Genomic DNA, 18,824 nt, shown 5'->3' on the forward strand with positions numbered 1-18,824 from the left:
GGAAAGACGGCCCTGGTCTGTCTGTTTGTGTGTGTTAGGGAATTTAGACTGTAAGCTCCAATGGGGCAGGGACTGATGTGAATGAGTTCTCTGTACAGCGCTGCGGAATTAGTGGCGCTATATAAATAAATGATGATGATGATGATGATGATGATGATGATAGTCAGTAGTGGCTGTCACATTTTAACCAGGGAGGGGATGAGAGTAAGACAGGCTCAGCAGCCACACCCCATATCAGTGTACAGAATGATGATTATACAGACTGGGCACATAATGAGTACTATTAAATATTAATATATTCTCAAGCAGCCTATTCAACACATTAAATATTCATGAGGATGCCCATGGCAGTCTGTGATTGGCTGTGTAGCGTGACCGCCTCGCAACGGTCTCCCAGCAACAGGACGCCGAGCCGTCGGTTAGTTTACACGGTTACCATAGTGACGGAGGCCCGCCAGCCAGCAGCAGCCAGCCAGCCGCCGGTGTGCAGCCGATCACCATGTCCGCTCAGGTACTGGTCCCCCGCCCGCTGGTTCCGCAGAGTGTCCCCGCGGACTCCCTGCCCGTCCGCACGGTGGAGCCGGTGTGTAACACGGGCCAGTACTCGTCCTGCGGCCTGGCCAGCGCCGGCTTCCGTACCGCCAAGTACCTGCTGGAGGAATGGCAGCAGGCCGGCTACACCTCCGCCTACCAGGCGTTCGCGGACCGGGACGGCTCGGAGAAGCTGCGCTATGAGGCCAGACAGCTGGCGGCGGAGTGCGAGGCCCGGGCCCAGCGCAGCCAGGCGGACACCACCAGGAGACTGGGCGAGAGGCTGCTGGACACCCACTACTGGCGCTCCGAGCTGGAGCGGGAGATCCGGGACGTGACGGCCGAGACCGAGCTGCTGCTGCAGGAGAAGCGGCGGCTGGAGAGGAGCCTGGAGGCCACTGAGGTCCCGCTCAGCATCTCCACCGACAACCTGCAGTGCCGGGAGCGGCGGCAGGGGGCGGAGCTAGTGCGGGACGGGGCGGAGCTAGAGCTGCTGAAGGTACATGGACCAATGTGCCTATAGACATGTATAATACATGTATGTAATGTGTCATAGCATACCCCCCCCACACCGCCTGTATGTATGATCCTCTCAATGTACATGTTATATGACCTCTGAGCCTAATACCTGTATAATACATGTGTGTAATGTGTCATATCATACCTCCCACACCGCCTGATCCATGTCAGTGTATAGGTTTATGTCAGGATCCCCTCAATGTACATGTTATATGACCTCTGAGCCTATTACATGTATAATACATGTATGTAATGTGTCATATCATACCTCCCACACCGCCTGGTCCGTGTCAGTGTATAGGTTTATGTCAGGATCCCCTCAATGTACATGTTATATGACCTCTGAGCCTAATACATGTATAATACATGTATGTAATGTGTCATATCATACCTCCCACACCGCCTGGTCCGTGTCAGTGTATAGGTTTATGTGAGGAACCTCTCAATGTACATGTTATATGACCTCTGAGCCTCATACATGTATAATACATGTATGTAATGTGTCATAACATATCTCTCACACCGCCTGGTCCATGTCAGTGTATAGGTTTATGTGAGGATCCCCTCAGTATACATGTTATATGACCTCTGAGCCTCATACATGTATAATACATGTATGTAATGTGTCATAGCATTACTCCCACACCGCCTGTTCCATGTCAGTGTATAGGTTTATGTGAGGATCCCCTCAATATACATGTTATAGGACCTCTGAGCCTCATACATGTATAATATATGTATGTAATGTGTCATAGTATACATCCCACACCGCCTGGTCCATGTCAGTGTATAGGTTTATGTGAGGATCCCCTCAATATACATGTTATATGACCTCTGAGCCTCATACATGTATGTAATGTGTCATAGTATACATCCCACACCGCCTGGTCCATGTCAGTGTATAGGTTTATGTGAGGATCCCCTCAATATACATGTTATGACCTCTGAGCCTCATACGTGTATGTAATGTGTCATAGTATACCTCCCACACTGCCTGGTCCATGTCAGTGTATAGGTTTATGTGAGGATCCCCTCAATATACATGTTATATGACCTCTGAGCCTAATACATGTATAATACATGTATGTAATGTGTCATAGTATACCTCCCATACCGCCTGGTCCATGTCAGTGTATAGGTTTATGTGAGGATCCCCTCAATATACATGTTATATGACCTCTGAGATACATGTATAATACATGTATGTAATGTGTCATAGTATACCTCCCACACCGCCTGGTCCTTGTCAGTGTATAGGTTTATGTGAGGATCCCCTCAATATACATGTTATATGACCTCTGAGCCTAGTACATGCATAATACATGTATGTAATGTGTCATAGTATACCTCCCACACCGCCTGGTCCGTGTCAGTGTATAGGTTTATGTGAGGATCCCCTCAATATACATGTTATATGACCTCTGAGCCTCATACATGTATGTAATGTGTCATAGCATACCTCCCACACTGCCTGTTCCATGTCATCGTATAGGTTTATGTCATGATCCTCTCAATGTACATGTTATATGACTTCTGTGCCTAATACATGTATAATACATGTATCTAATGTGTCATAGCATACCTATATGACCACTGAGTCTAATACATGTATAATAGATATATGTAATAGCATACTTCCCACACCGACCTGTTTCATGTCAGTGTATGTTAAATGTTTCTGTCATGATCCCCTTCATGTACAGTGCTGTGTAACTTTATTATAAATAAAAGATAATAGTAATGATTTATCCAGACAAAAGATGCCCCATTTAATACACACCTCAATCCACCTAACCATATTAAGTTTTTGGTAAAGTCCGCTCCCCATAAGCTCTCCGCCCATTTTGGGGTCCACAAATTAGAATTGTCCTGCCCAAATCGGACAGTTGGGAGGTAAAGTAAATGTTATCATACCCTCACATAACCTGAGACACAATACTGTCTTCATTTGTTCTATTTTTGAGTTGTTGCGTCTCTTTTAAGCGCAGAGACATGAGCAATGTGTAAAGATGGCGGAATCTGCCCCACAAAACGACTTTTACACGTCCTGTTAGGTGGCGGTGATTGAGTCCCATTACTTAACAGAATGACCATGGATGTGGCCAGCATTAAAGACCATTATATTATTATTACACCATCAGATAATATTATCTTTCCAGGCACATTATTTACATACGACAACAGGTCTCCTAGATACAGCTGTATCCAATGCACAGACCTAAACATAACTATTGTGGTGTCCACGGGCAAGAAAAAAACCTGAAACAAATTTATCCCTAAGATATAATGACTGAGGGTGGAGTTCCCCTTTAATACAGTGGGTTGAATACATGTGAGGGGGCTATTACAGGGGTGACTATAGGGTAAGTTACCATTTCAGGGTGCAATACAGGTTTCAGGATCTAAGCTCAAAGAAACCAGTTATGCAAAAAGTTCTGAAAACCATAAAGAAAAAAATTAAAATAATTAATGCTGTTCAGTAATGAATTTGCCTAGGGGGACAAAAATGTAAATCTGTGCCTGGATTATCCTAACGTACGGTAGCATAGAGCAGGCGTCGCTGTAAATAATTCTGACATACTCGTGCTTTGTGAATTCTGGTGATATATTGCTCTCTTTCCATTACCCAGGAAGTGGAACTGATTAGAAATGTTCAGGAACTTCTGAAACGGACCCTGGAGCAGACCATCCAGCAGATAAGGTATAACAGATAGCTGGGATAGTGTGTGTGCGGCTTAGTAACACTCTCCAGCTACGTTTTACCTGGTTTACACCAGAAGAACTGAGTTAAGAGTAGGTTTATGTGAGCAGGGGTGTTATATGAGTTTAAGGGGCCTTTGTAGTGCTTACCCTCTCCCCTTGCCCCTCCCGCATATGTGACAAGGGAAGAATGGTGATCGTGCTGATTTCTTCTACCTGTTCTTGCAGCTTTGATCACCTATTGTTGCTGCTGGTATTTTAAGGTCAGTTTCTGATTGGCTGGACCCTGGAATGTTGGGGCCCTGCTTGGAAAATGGATAGCTACTATTCACTTTCTGAAAAACCAAGCAACGAGTGAACTATCTAGACCTCAAATAGCCCCCATATTTAATACAGAGATCCCCAGATTGTATTATTTGTCCCGACACTAGAATATTTGCCCCCATCAACCCCACATTACATTAATAGCTTTTACATTTAATAAAAAGAGCATCCATGTTTTAATTATTAGCTCCCACCTGCTGCTACATTACATGAATAGGATTAAAATATCAAAAATGGCACCCACCAGCCCCCAAATTACATAAATAAATAGCTCACATCAGTAGCCACATTGCAGTAATACCACACTACATTACATTAATACCACCCCACATTTCAGCTCCCACATTACATTAATAACTTACAACATAAGCATCATCTTGCAGTAATACCATCTACATTACATTAATATCCCCCTCTCACATTACACTAATACCCCAGCACTACACATACCCACTAGGCTGCTCTGCAGATAATTACAGTGGGAGGCACACTTCTGTCTGATTCCTGCACAGTCATTGCACACTGGGGGGCCAGCCCCAGCCCCAGGTGTGCTTGAGGGATGGAGGGGAAGCTGACCCACACAGAGGGCAGGAAAGGAGAGGAACAGAGGGGAATGTGAAGGGGAGGAGCAGAGGGGAGACAAGGGGAGGAGCAGAGGGGAAACAAGGGGAGGAGCAGAGGGGAATGTGAAGGGGAGGAGCAGAGGGGAGACAAGGGGAGGAGCAGAGGGGAATGTGAAGGGGAGGAGCAGAGGGGAGACAAGGGGAGGAGCAGAGGGGAGACAAGGGGAGGAGCAGAGAGGACGGAAGGAAGGAATGGAGGTAATGATGAGGACAGGAGCAGTGGGTGTAGGGTTGGGTATGAACAGAGGAGAGGGTAAGGTGTGGAGGAGAGGGGAGGGACATAGAGAAAAATGAGGACAGACACAAAGGGGACTGGAGGGAGAAAACAGGGAAAAGGAGGGATAGGCAGGGAACTGAACTAATAATTGAAGGGGGCTGATCCCTGCTGTCAGCCACAAGACATTTAATACAATGTCTGGCCTTCGGCTAGGGGCCAGCCACCAGAAAGGGCCCCAATGGTCTGGCCGATCCCATATAGGCTATGTAGAGAGAGAGAGGCATAGAGATGATCCGTCCTCGCTCCTTTGAAGCTTCAGCTATAGATCATGGAGGCACAATATTTTACAATGTGAATGACCTACAGTCTTGATCCGCAGAGGTACATAATCAGATGTTATCATGCTGGATAAGGAATATGATTTAAATCAAATCAATATGCATTACCTTTAATGTTTTATTTTTATATTTTTTATTAAAATAGGGATTTATTTATCCCATAGCTACTGATGTGTGAAATGTTGATGGCTCCTTACTTTAAAAAACTATGAGACTTGCTGCTAAGTTACACTAACCATTGTCAGTGCTTGTCCCATACTGCCATCTAGTGGTCGCATTTATATTCATTTTCAGAATGGACTTTGTATCCCAGTGATTTCATTGTGTCTGCTTGATTGATAACTACACTGAATATTACCTCTCCTTAATAGAAGCTGATGTGATAGTCTGCAGAAGGACAGGGAGTGAGGACGAAATATCTGCCCTTATTGCTTATCTTTTCACACTGCTTTCTTGGTTTATTTATAACCCCGCTGGCCAAGGGAGGCCTGGAGGGGTACAGGACTAGTAACCTCTAGGAGTACGGAGGGCTGTAAGAGTGGGTAGCATGGTGGCTCAGTGGTTAGCACTTCTGCCTCACAGCACTGAGTTTGATTCCCGACCATGGCCTTATCTGTGTGCAGTTTGCATGGTGTCCTTGTGTTTATGTCAGTTTCCTCCAGGTGCTCCGGTTTCTTCCCACGCTCCAAAAACATACTGATAGGTTAATTGGCTGCCGACAATATGAACCCTAGTTGCCTGTCTGTGTGTGTGTATATGTTAGGGAATTTAGACTGTAAGCTCCAATGGGGCAGGGACTGATGTGAGTGACATATATTCTCTGTACAGCGCTGCGGAACTGGTGGTGATATATAAATATATGATGATGATTTGCAGCCCTTTCCTTTGTAATAGATGCATCAGCCACAGCATCAGTTTTTTACAGAATATTTTAATGTTATAGTTCTAACAGCAACTACTTTTAACAGCATTGAGTCCCGTAATTGCTGTAGGACCAGAAAACATAGAAACAGAATGTAAATAAACAAAATTTGTGGGCCAAGTGGGTGGGATCATGGGCAGGGGAAGGCTGACAAATTTTAGCCCAGCCCATTAAGAACATTTGAAAGGTAAAAAACTGCAGCTAGCCCAGTGACCCAAACTAGCCCACTATGGGACCGGCACAGGGGGCAGATGGTCCCTCGCCCCAGCCCCTGATCGTGCGTAAGGAAAACAGCCAATGGCAGAGATCTGATCTCATCTGTACTTTTAATTTTGTGCCTCTAGGATACACCTTAGCGGGGAAGAGAATTCCAGACTCCGTAGGATGTAATATAAAGCTCCACAAACAGAGTTGGGCGTGCATACATTTTTGTGGCATAAATATAAGTATTTCTGTACCGTGCATGAGTACTAAAATATATAGATTTGAACATACTGTAGACTTACTGTCTCTTACACGTTGGTGGGGCAAGGCAGGCGTGCGTAAGTTGAGTACGGTAAGGTCATGTTCCCTGGAGATGTGACCTAATGAGACTTACAGGTATATTTGCTAAACTGCGGGTTTGAAAAAGTGAAGATGTTGCCTATAGCAACCAATCAGATTCTAGCTGTCATGTTGTAGAATGTACTAAATAAATGACAACTGGAATCTGATTGGTTGCTATAGACAACATCTCCACTTTTTCAAACACGCAGTTTAGTAAATATACCCCCTGGATATATGCACAGGTTTGCTTCTTAAGAAACGTGTCTTTTGTGGGTACCGGAGGCCTCGTGGAATGATATGTGATCTTGATACCAACCTCCCTATCTAATCACTGATGGGCTGCCTTGACCCTCCAGCTGATAGCGTTTCATTCATTAGCGTCATGCATATACTGCATCAAGTCGCAGCCGTCTATTCGGATGACTTATTCGTCATTTTCTTTTGGAAATTTGTGGGCTGGGGCGGGCTGGGCCGGGGGGCAGGGGAGTCTAGCCGCTGTTTGGGCTGGCCGCCCCCTCCCCCCTTCCCAGTGGATGCAATATTAGCTGAATATTCCCACAGTGCACAGGCGGCCGCATCACATGACACGCGATGACGCGGCCACCCGTGCGCCCCCCGGGCCGAAATTGTGTCTGTAGTTTCATTAAACTTTATATGGAAAATGCGACATTCGCATGTATTACTAACACTGTCAAGCCGCACCTGATACAAAACTACTGCTGTTTTTGAGTTTACACATTTTACACCATATCAGATCATCATTAAAAAACCTCTTTAATTATCTCTCAGCCATATGATATTTTTGTTTCATTGGCAACTGAAGCCAGGCACAACATATAATGTTTTCGTAATAGACAACCCAGCAGTTCAGTTTACCTTTAAACAGGCTGTCAGCACTTACTGGGGATGGAGAGTGGTTTTACAATATCCTGCATTAGAACGAATTGCACTGATAATACTGCGGGCTATAAACCCTATCTATATGGCTTTGATATAAGAACACAGCATCAGAGAATAGCTCAGAGTCACAATTTATCTTTTTCTGCCTGTTTTACCATCCGGTTTTCTCAGACTTTATTTAATCATTAACTTTCATTAGTTTAATTGGTCTGATTAACTGATACAGAGCTATTTGATTGCGTCCTAGGCTTGAGGACTCGGACTTTTGGCTATTTTTATATCTGCCTTGTGCTAATGCAGCATCAGTACATGCCAAAATAACTGTTATAGCACTTTGTCCATGCAATGCTATGTATATTTTTTACAAACACTGTATGGATCACTGACACAACATGGGGTTTGTCAGAAGCACTGTAGCACGTTGGTCAGCATTGCTGCTTCTAAGCGCTGAGGCCATGGATTCAATTTTGCCAAATCTGGAATTGTAAGTTCCGCTGGTGGGTTTCATCCTGGTGCTCCGGTTTCATCCCACGGTTCAGAACATAAAGATATTTAAAGAAATGAACTCTGATATATGTGTGTTTGTGCAGTTGAGAATTTAGGGCTGCGGAACGTTTTAGCACGTTCTAAATAAAGGATAATAATAATTGTAAAAATACCAAATTCCTCTTAAAAATGGAATGGAATCCTTATTGTAGAGTAATTTATTCATCAGTGAGAAAGGGATAAATTGTTATTTTATATTAGTTTTCAGAGTAGACACAACTGTTCTGACATAAAAAAAATCAGTTCAGCTCAGTTTAATGATGGTGTATTGGGCGAAGGAGTCGGTCGTATGGGGAAATAATTGAAGGCGTTGGACAAACAAGACCGACGGATATGTGAGCGCTTATGCAATGCTCTAGAGATCATAAGTACATTCTGTATGTACTCTGCCACGTCACTCACTGGCTCGGCTTGGGCAGGATTGCCCATTTTTTCCCCAGAGAACTGGTCCTATTGTAATAGCAGCCAATTAACCTACTAGTATGTTTTTGCAGTTTGGGAGGAAACCGGAGCACCTGGAGGAAACCCACGCAAACACAGGGAGAACATACAAACTTCTCACAGATAAGGCCATGGTCGGGAATTGAACTCATGACCCCAGTGCTGTGAGGCAGAAGTATATGGCTGATGCAGGTATATGTCAATTTCTCTGTAATATCCTCATCTACTACATGCTCAAATTAATTCCTGTATAGATGGTGGGTATTCTAGAAATCAAGTGACAATGTACATTCCCTTAGGATGTAAGCTCACATGAGCAGGGCCCTCTTCCCTCCTGTCTCCACACCTGTTCTTCTGCTCCGTTGTTACTGCATAGCCTGCCTGGAGTTTCTGAAGTTTTGGTATTTTTTGTTTACTGTTCGTAATGTTTCACCCTGTTTAGTCTACTGTTTGTGCTGTGTACGGCGCTGCGGAACTCTTGTGGCGCCTAACAAATAAAGGATAATAATAATAGAGGAGTTGTTAAAGTGGAAACAAGCACAGGCTACCTTGTACAGGGTCTGCTTAGGAAGAGGGGGGCACATTGTCCAATTTTTTCAATTATTTAACTTACTTTTTTTTACCATGTGCACTGTGTGTGGAAGCTGTTTTGACTTATTAAAAAGTATAGAACAGAACCTAAATAATCATCATCAGTTATTTATATAGCGCCACTAATTCCGCAGCACTATACAGAGAACTCGCTCACATCAGTCCCTGCCCCATTGGAGCTTACAGTCTAAATTCCCTAATACACACACACAGAGACTAAGGACAATTTGATAGCAGCCAATTAACCTACTAGTATGTTTTTGGAGTGTTGGAGGAAACCGGAGCACCCGGAGGAAACCCACGCAAACACGGGGAGGACATACAAACTCCTCACAGATAAGGCCATGGTCGGGAATTGAACTCATGACCCCAGTGCTGTGAGGCAGAAGTGTTAACCACTGAGCCACCGTGCTGCTACGTATAACTGTCAATGCTGGATTGACCATTGAGGGTTACCAAGACCAAAAGTATTTTATGTTTTACCTTGGGATCATAATGACCTCCGGTGGGCGGTAAGAGACGATCTGACATTTATCTGAGCTCCACATTGTATTGGCTGTAACAACGTGCACATGAAACGTCCGCGTGACTCTAACTAACTGCAGGATCAGGTTCTATTTGTGGTGATGGTGTCAGACATCTGCCGGTAAAACTGAGGGAAATGGTTTCATCTTATGTGACAAGTACTTGGAGGGACTAGAGGAGTCTGAAAGAAGAGACAGATAGGAGGTTATGAGGGAGCATCCTGGGACTGGTTGACAGAATGACAGCCGGGAGATGACGGCTCAGATATACGGAGCAGAACATCTGAAACAGCTTTGAAGCTTCAAGATAAATATTTGCATTGTATTCCAGGTCATGTAGGAAGCTAGTTTTGGTGATATTACGAGGGACTGGCAGATAAAAAGTGATGAGTAATGTGAATAAGAGGAAACAAACGCCGAAATCTCTCAATCTTTCACAGCAAACTAATTAAAATTTTGAATATTGACAGCAAGAGTTGGAGTCAGGGAAATAATTCTCTAGACGCAACATCATATGGTGTATGATAGTGACAGTATTGTGTGTGTGTGTGTGTGTGTGTGTATGTATGTATATATATGTATATATATATATATATATACATACACACACACACACATATTAGTGGTCCATAAGTGTGGAAACACCCTTTTAAAAATGTTAACGTTACGTTTAAAGTTACATCCAAGATGGCCTCAATACTGGCTACGTACCCCAAGGTGTTTGCCATCACACCAGATCATGAGATCATACGTGTAGACACTGAGTTAATATTTCCTTACTCATTTCTATTTTTATAGAGTTTTTCCACACTTATGAACCACCATGTATGCTATTTCACTCATTATCTTTCCTCCTCGCCCTCTCTCTTTCTTTCTCTCCTCTCTTTTATCTGTTTCTCTCTTCCTCACTTCCTCTTCCCGCCGCTTCTCTCCCCCTTCTCTTCTTCTTCACTCCCCCCCCCCCCAAATTTCTCTATCGCCTTCCCCATCTCTTCCTCTTTCCCTCTTCTTCTCACCCTCCTTCTCTCCCTCTTCCTCACACCTTCACTCCCTCCTTTTCTCTACTCTTCTGTTTCTCTCCTTCTCTCCAGCCCCCTTTTTTTTTGTGTCTGTCTCTGCGTCTGTTCCCCCTATTACTTCTCTTTCGTTCATCCTCTCACTATTCTCAGCCTCTCTTTTTTTTTTTTTCAATCTTTTCTCTCTGTTTCCCTCCTTCCTCTTCCTCTCCCTCCCCTTCTCTCCTTCTTCTCCTCTCCTCCCCTTCTCTCCTTCCTCTTCCTCTCCCTCCCCTTCTCTCCTTCCTCTTCCTCTCCCTCCCCTTCTCTCCTTCTTCCTCTTACTTCCCTTCTCTCTTTATTCCTCTCTTATCTCCTTCTTCTCCTCTCCCCTTCTCTCCTTTTTCCTCTTCCTCTCCCTCCCCTTCTCTCCTTTTTCCTCTTCCTCTCCCTCCTCTTCTCTCTTTCTTCCTCTCTTTTCCCTCCCCTTCTCTCCTTCTTCTCCTCTCCCTCCTCTTCTTTCCATCTTCCACTTACTCCCCTTCTCTCCTTCTTTCTATCTTCTCTCCTTCTTCTTCTCCTCTTCCTCCTCCCCTTCTGTCCTTCCTCTTCCTCTCCCTCCCCTTCTTCCTCTTTTCTCTCCTTCTCCTTCTTCTTCTCTCTCTCCCCTTCTCTCCTTCTCCACCTCTTCTTCTTACTCTCCTTCTCTCCCTCTTCCTCACTCCTTCTCTCCCTCCCATTCTCTACTTTTCTCCGCTTCTCTCCCTCCTCTGCTCTTTCTCTCCTTTTTACCTCCTTCTCTCCCTCGCCTTTTATCCCGCTCCTTCTCTCCCATCATTTCATAATCTCATATTACGGGGGGCTGCTATATAACACATGATATCTTGAGTGACCACTGTAGAAGTGTATGTTTCGCCATATTGCACACAAGAAAAACATTACATTACTGTAGCAACCAATCACAGACTAGTATTTTTACAGTAGTTTACAAAATCAAAGCAAATATCTGATTGGTTGTTACAGGTTACTGCATCTTTTTTTCCTGTTCATTAGTTTTCATAAATTAAGAGCCAGAGGGATTTTTATATTTGTATACTATAAATTATCCTTTCATGTCATCAAACGTTGTCTTACATCTGGCCAATCGTAGTGCCTGAGACGAAGAGCGATCGCTGTTATCTTGGACTCGCTCCGTTTTACTGACGTGATTTCTGTCTCTTTAGGATGAACAGAGATGTCAAGGAGAAGATGGAGATGGACTGGTCAGACAAAGTGGAAGCATACGACATCGACGTCACATGCGGCAGATACAATAATCAAAGCACTGAGATCCAGTTCCATCAGAACTCATCTAAATTGGAAGACAAGTAAGGACACAAAGTGTGGGGAGTACCTACATCACTGAGAGGGGGGCTACAATTAGGCTGGAGCAGAGGTGGAACTAGCGAGCTGTGGGCCCCGATGCAGGGAGGCGGGGTGGAGGGAACCGGTGCCCCTGACTCTCAGCATCTGCCATGCAGCGGGCCCCATTGTCTCCATGGGCCCCTGTGCACTGCACCTGCTGCCCCAATGGTAGTTCTGCCACTGGGCTGGAGCCTACACCCTGCAAAGTTCTTTTCTACAATAGGAGCTGATTTTGGTTAGGAGCAAATCCAGCTACTCTGCAAAATGTGCACCTGGAAAATCCATTTTGTGTTGCAGGAGGGGTGCACAAATTAATGCACAAATTAATTTAGGGTTGTAAGGAGGACGGGACCTAACCCAACTATAAAATGCAGTATGTGTGTGCAGCATGCAAGAGTGTGCAGTATGTTTGTGCAGCATGCACGAGCGTGCAGTATGTAAGAGCGTGCAGTATGTGTGTGCAGCATGCAAGAGCGTGCAGTATGTAAGAGTGCGCAGTATGTGTGTGCAGCATGCACGAGCGTGCAGTATGTAAGAGCGCGCAGTATGTGTGTGCAGCATGCACGAGCGTGCAGTATGTAAGAGCGCGCAGTATGTGTGTGCAGCATGCACGAGCGTGCAGTATGTTTGTGCAGCATGCAGGAGCGTGCCGTATGTAAGAGCGCGCAGTATGTGTGTGCAGTATGTAAGAGCGCGCAGTATGTGTGTGCAGCATGCAGGAGCGTGCAGTATGTAAGAGCGCGCAGTATGTGTGTGCAGCATGCAAGAGCGTGCAGTATCCAACCCGCGTGCAAAAAGGTTTGTATTCACACCCCTAGCAGTGTAGCATTGGTTGCTGGTAATTCTGCACCCGGGTAACATTCGCACCAAACTCTAAAAGTATGTAAAAATCCGCAGTCCCAAAGTTCCATTATATATATATGTAATGGGGATAAAACTGCACTTCTTTATATAACCTCTTCTTTGGAGCATGATTGGTGCTCAGTCATATAGTGTTGATTGAAACAAATGACTGTATCCAGGAAACCTGCACTCAACACGCAAAGTAGTTATGAATAAAAATCAAACTAAACAGCAACAAGCAGCCCAATGATCGTTATGGTGACTTAATGTCATGTTTGTCAAAGGTGGCGTAATGGAGGTGATTTTAGATCGATTATGGACCTCTTGTAGAGTTGGACGCAATATCTCCCTAAAACGCAGAAGGAGATTGCATCCCAGAAAGAGGCACATTTTACAGGGGTATGTTGAACCAGACGCATCTAAGCTGATCGTTATCACTATCAGTTAGTAACTTATACCAGTGATCGAGCACCCGCAAGATTCCCGTCTCCTGGAAGGTGCGTCTGTGTCTGAGTCTCAGCCTATGTCCGTGTCTCAGCCTATGTCCGTGTCTCAGCCTATGTCCGAGTCTCAGCCTATGTCCGAGTCTCAGCCTATGTCCGAGTCTCAGCCTATGTCCGAGTCTCAGCCTGTGTCCGAGTCTCAGCCTATGTCCGAGTCTCAGCCTATGTCCGAGTCTCAGCCTGTGTCCGAGTCTCAGCCTATGTCCGAGTCTCAGCCTATGTCCGAGTCTCAGCCTGTGTCCGAGTCTCAGCCTATGTCCGAGTCTCAGCCTATGTCCGAGTCTCAGCCTGTGTCCGAGTCTCAGCCTGTGTCCGAGTCTCAGCCTATGTCCGTCACATTTGCTCCAACGCACCTTTACATGTCCCCTCCTTCCAGCGTTCTGCCTGTTTCATCATAAGGAGCCGTTTAAGTAAAGAAGGCATATTGTGGCTCCAGCAAGTACTTAGGGGCGGGTGCAGGGAGACAGTGGGGCATCTCTACAGTTTGTACTGTCTTGTGGCAGTCTGCACATGCTCATGACCATAGCTGGAGCCCGGGAGACAGGCAGGGAATGGTCCTCAGCCGTTTCTGTTTGTAATTTATTATAAACACAATGGGAACGGCTGTGTGGCATCCTCTGAATGCCGTTCCACCAGGCGCCTCTGTGAACTGTGTGGCTACACTAAATATAATGTGTGGCTGCACTGTTACAGGGTATGGTGGCTTCCGTCAGTAGACGGCTTCAAACGGGGGAAGAGCCTAGCACACTGATTGGTCAATGGCTAGAACTATACACCAATCACAGTGCTGGGATCTGTCTAGTAGGTATGACGGTATCCCGGAATAGACAATCTTCAACTCCAGCTCCCCAAGAGATAATGTAGGACTGCCGGAGGGGTAAGTAGTTCATTTGTGTCTCCACCAGAGAGCTAGGGTCTGCATTTTGTCAAAAACAGAGATGGGGAGGTGGGTGGGTTCTACATTACAAGGGATTTGGAGTCTGTTTAGTAAAGTCTCCAGAGAGTAATGTTTAGAGATAACCACAATGCTCTCTGTATGGTATGGAAATCACTAGGATGCTCTTTGTATTATATAGTGATCACTAGAATGCTTTATGTATGGTATGGAGATCCCTATTACACTCGCTGTATTGTGTAGAGATCACTAGGATGCTCTCTGTATTGTGTAGAGATCACTAGAATGTTCTCTGTATTATATAGAGATCACTAGAATTCTCTCTTTTATATAGAGCTCACCACAACGTTCTCTGTGTTACATAGAGATCACTAGGATGCTCTCTGTATTGTATATAGATAACTAGAATGCACTCTGTATTATATAGAGATCACTATAATGCTCTTTGTATGGTATTGAGATCACTAAAATACTCTATGTATTGTATTGTATAGAGATAACTAGAATGATCTCTGTATGGTATGGAGATCACTAGGATGCTCTCTGTTTTATATAGAGATCACTAGAATGCTCTGTGTATTGTATGGAGATCACTATGATGCTCTCTGTATTGTATAGTTATTTCTAGGACGCTCTCTGTACTGTGTAGAGATCACTAGAATGCTTTCTTTATTATATAGAGTTCACTAGAATGTTCTCTGTATTATATAGAGATCACTAGGATGCTCCCTGTATGGTATGGAGATCACTAGAATGTCCTCTGTATTATATAGAGATCGCTAGAATGTTCTCTGTATTGTATAGAAATCACTAGAATGCTCTCTGTATTGTGTATTGTTTATTAAAATGCTTTATGTAATATATGTCAGTCATTAAGATCAATAGTTCATATACGTTCTTTATATTTCATTGGCTAAATAGATCACCCCCACATTGCATAAACCAGGCCACCACAGTTTTTGTCACAGCGCTCCCTTGCACTTACTGTGAAGTATAGTTAAAAAACTGCAGGTAAGCTATACCGGCTCAGTCTATGGGCGTTTTGTCATTTGCAAAAGACGTAAAGTTACATCATTAGATATCGCCTTGCTACTTTTTTAATTATACATCACAAAGACCAGTAGATGGCAGCAGAGGATTAGCTCAACAACACTAATACAAATTCACACAGCATTTTGGTATATTGCTAAGGTATAGGCAAAATTAAATGTGCGTCAGGGTCCAGACCTATACGCAAAAGAAAAATGCTAAATTAGATCTATTTAGACAGAGACTCACGTTAATAGCAATGCAGGGAATGTAGGTTTAAAAAGCTATTCTAATTTGTATAAAAAAAAAAATCTGCTTTTGCAGTAGCGTGGGGTTAATTCAAACATTGTTTTAATGTAAAAAGAAATGATATAAATGGGAGGTAAAATGCCCTCCATCCATTTCCGTACAAATACTGCAAAGCCATTAGCTGTCACATTGACAAATTAATGAACTGCCACAGACGCTCACTGTTTGGTGAAGCTAGCCCTAATGCATTATGGATATAATTCTCTTTATCACACTTTATAACACATTAGTATTTCTAAAGCACTGTGCTGTATCTTAGTTTAGGTGATGCAGGATTCACCTCTATTAAATGATAAGAGGAACCACCAATCTTAATGTGCGCTCGTGTGACCGATATTAACGTAACACTCGGTACACGTCTTCGGGATGCCGTGGAGCTCGCTGCAAACATACAAGATAGACTTGTGGCACCAGCGTGTCTTTGCGGATTTAATACTCATTCACCATCCAAAGCGGTAATCAATGTTATTTACTGCAGCGCTCATTCTCAGTCTTAATTAGTAACTAGATTACTCTCTCCTGAACCTCAATAAACTTACCAGGCATTGTACATTTTTGTTTTAAAAAAAACAGATAGTACAAGAACATGAAAGGTGATTACTCAAAATAAAAGTTTCAGCGTCTTCTGTAATATAAAATATACAGGAATTTAATAAATATTCTGGTTTGCTATGTTTAAACTCTACATTACTGCCCAATTTTCTTTCCACCCTTGTTTCTCCAGATTGCCTGCCCTGGGACCAGACAGATTTATTAGGGGAGGGGGCCTCCGCAGTGGATTAAGGGATGTGGCGGGCTCTCTTTCTAAGCAGCAGCTGATCCTAATATGTGGGTAGGGGGGGGCACCATACTGAAATAAGGTATGTGGTAATGGGCCCCAGTTGTAGGAATTGTGTCGGCCAATCCCAAGGTGTTGGGGCCACAACAGCTGCAGCCGTATTCTCTCCGCCCCACAGATGCGCATCGTCCCGAGAGAGGAGCCCGGCTCTCGGGACATAGGGGCTCCCAGCAGCGTTGATGATGTCACGCAGCTAATGACATCACAGCGCTGTCAATGGAGAGGAGCCGAGAGGAACCAGAAGAAGTAAACTAACTACTACAGGTGTAATACAACATTTGGAATCCTGAAAGTGGGACAATATAAGCCCCGCCACCCATCCCACCCAAACTCTGCCCACAAACGGCCAAGATTCTGTCAATGCTCCACCCACTTTTCTGTTAGGTCCCACCCATTTTGCGGTCTGTGAATCGGAAAGAATCGGCTGGAGAGAATGGGGAAGGGGCAGATGTTGGGTAGAGGATAGTTTAAAAATGGGGTTGGGGTGAGAAAAGGAAGGCGGGGGCCCTGACTGTTACATTACTACTGGTGGCAGCTCTGGGTGCATGGCTTGTCAACCACTCTGTTTCCAGTTAACCCTGATTTATAGCAGATGAGGGTACGGACAGGCACGGACCTAGACGTAAATTTTAGGGGGGGTGTCAATTTTGCATAATCACGGCCCTCCTTCATTCTGATCGTCTGGCCCTGGGAAAAACACAGTCCACCGCCCACAGTTGGCCCCACCCCCTCCGCATGTTTTGATTGGTGTCTTGAACCCAAATTTAAAGGACTTGTGCTGCTAGGGGGGGCGATTGCCCCAGTCACCCCCCCGGATCTGCCACTGGGTACGGGATATTGCAGTACGATCCAGCGTGTCCATTACTGATCAGCATGGGTTGCCAGGTCACGCCATAAAGACTAATAGCATTTACACAGCAACTAATCAAAATGATTGCTTAATACTTGTTTCCAGATCCTGTAATACAAATAATTATCCTGGTTTGTGATCAGATTCTGCACCACTATTTCCTGGCTACATATGAGTAAAAGCTGCCAGTTGGCAGATACACTGTATTATCTGTGCAGTTTCCTGCACTGTCTCTTATATCAAACTCTGACTAATCTCCGTCCTATCACACAGCTGCTCTCTGCTTTACCTGCTAGGTATATTTACTGGAATAATCCGTCATCTTCCTCATATGAAATGGATATACTTGTATATAAATGTACATGGTATTTATGTGTGTACGTAATGTTTATAGGTATTGAAAGGCACAAATGTATATAATAATAATAATAATAATAATAATACAATATATGTTCTTTTCATTACTGTTGTTAATATTGGACAGTCTGTTAGTAAAAATGTAGCAAATGACTCATTAAGGAGAGCAAGAAAAGGAGTAAGTTTACTCCTGGACAAACCATGTTACAATGCAAGGGGTGCAAATTAGTTTAGTATTTTGCACATAAGTTAAATACTGGCTGTTTTGTCATCTAGCACACAAATACTTGATAGCTTTATTTTTACACTGAAATATAAAGTTGATCTAGGACATGTCCTACCCCAACTATAAATCTGTCCCCACATTTTAAATTTACCTCCCCCTCCAACGCAACATGGTTTTGCCAAGGTGCAAAGTTACTCTTTTGTTTTGCTTTACTTTCCTTAATGAATCAGGCTCTAAATGTCTAAAGAAATACAGAGTATAATAAGGTATGACAAATGATAAGGTGTTTTTGGATTATTGTTCTCTTTTACGGTAAAAGTCTCACACGCAGGGCTGGAACAAGCTAGGTGGGGCCCGTCCCCCCCTTGGAAGTAGCTCACCACCCTCAGGCCTTGCTCCTCCCCCAGGGAGCAGGGACCACCCTCTGCTCCTCTGTCTGGTAATGTGGCGCTGAGCAGTGACATCATAGCCACGCGCCACACTCCTAGCCCATCACTGACATGAGGAGCCCCAGACGACAGCTTGAAAGGTACGAAGCTCCCTCCCAGCTGCTTCTCCTGACGTCAGCGGCCAGGACCCCGCGGGAGGGTCGCCACCCACGGTAGCGCCACGCCGGCTCTTCTCTGCTCTCTTTTTAAGCTCTGCCATATTAATGCTTAGATACAGCATCTTACAGCAGGTTGACTAAAGGATCATGGTTCATATCGAAAACGCTTATCTGTCATAGAGGTTTCTTTCTCAGATTCTTTTTACTTGGACTTCTCTGGACTATACAACCTCTAAATGTTAATCAAACCCGTCCTTGCCAAGACACGCGTTTTTAATATATCTATAGCATCTGGAGTGTTCCAGT

General features: G+C 44.3%; 1 protein-coding gene across 2 annotated transcripts in view; it reads left to right on the forward strand.

The window, feature by feature from the left end:
- The first annotated feature begins 449 nt into the window (after window positions 1-449).
- Window positions 450-18,824, forward strand: part of TEKT4 (tektin 4) — a 30,995-nt gene continuing 12,620 nt past the window's right edge. The window contains exons 1-3 of one of the 2 annotated variants that reach the window (XM_075179259.1): window positions 450-1,030; window positions 3,681-3,751; window positions 11,941-12,084. In XM_075179259.1, coding sequence (XP_075035360.1) covers window positions 500-1,030; window positions 3,681-3,751; window positions 11,941-12,084 — 746 coding nt within the window. In that variant the 5' untranslated portion in view covers window positions 450-499. Of the gene's footprint in view, window positions 1,031-3,680; window positions 3,752-11,391; window positions 11,623-11,940; window positions 12,085-18,824 lie in introns of those variants that run through there. The other variant, XM_075179260.1, reaches the window with a different exon arrangement.

The sequence above is a fragment of the Mixophyes fleayi genome, chromosome 7 (assembly GCF_038048845.1).
Source record: "Mixophyes fleayi isolate aMixFle1 chromosome 7, aMixFle1.hap1, whole genome shotgun sequence".
Taxonomy (NCBI): Eukaryota; Metazoa; Chordata; class Amphibia; order Anura; family Limnodynastidae; genus Mixophyes; species Mixophyes fleayi.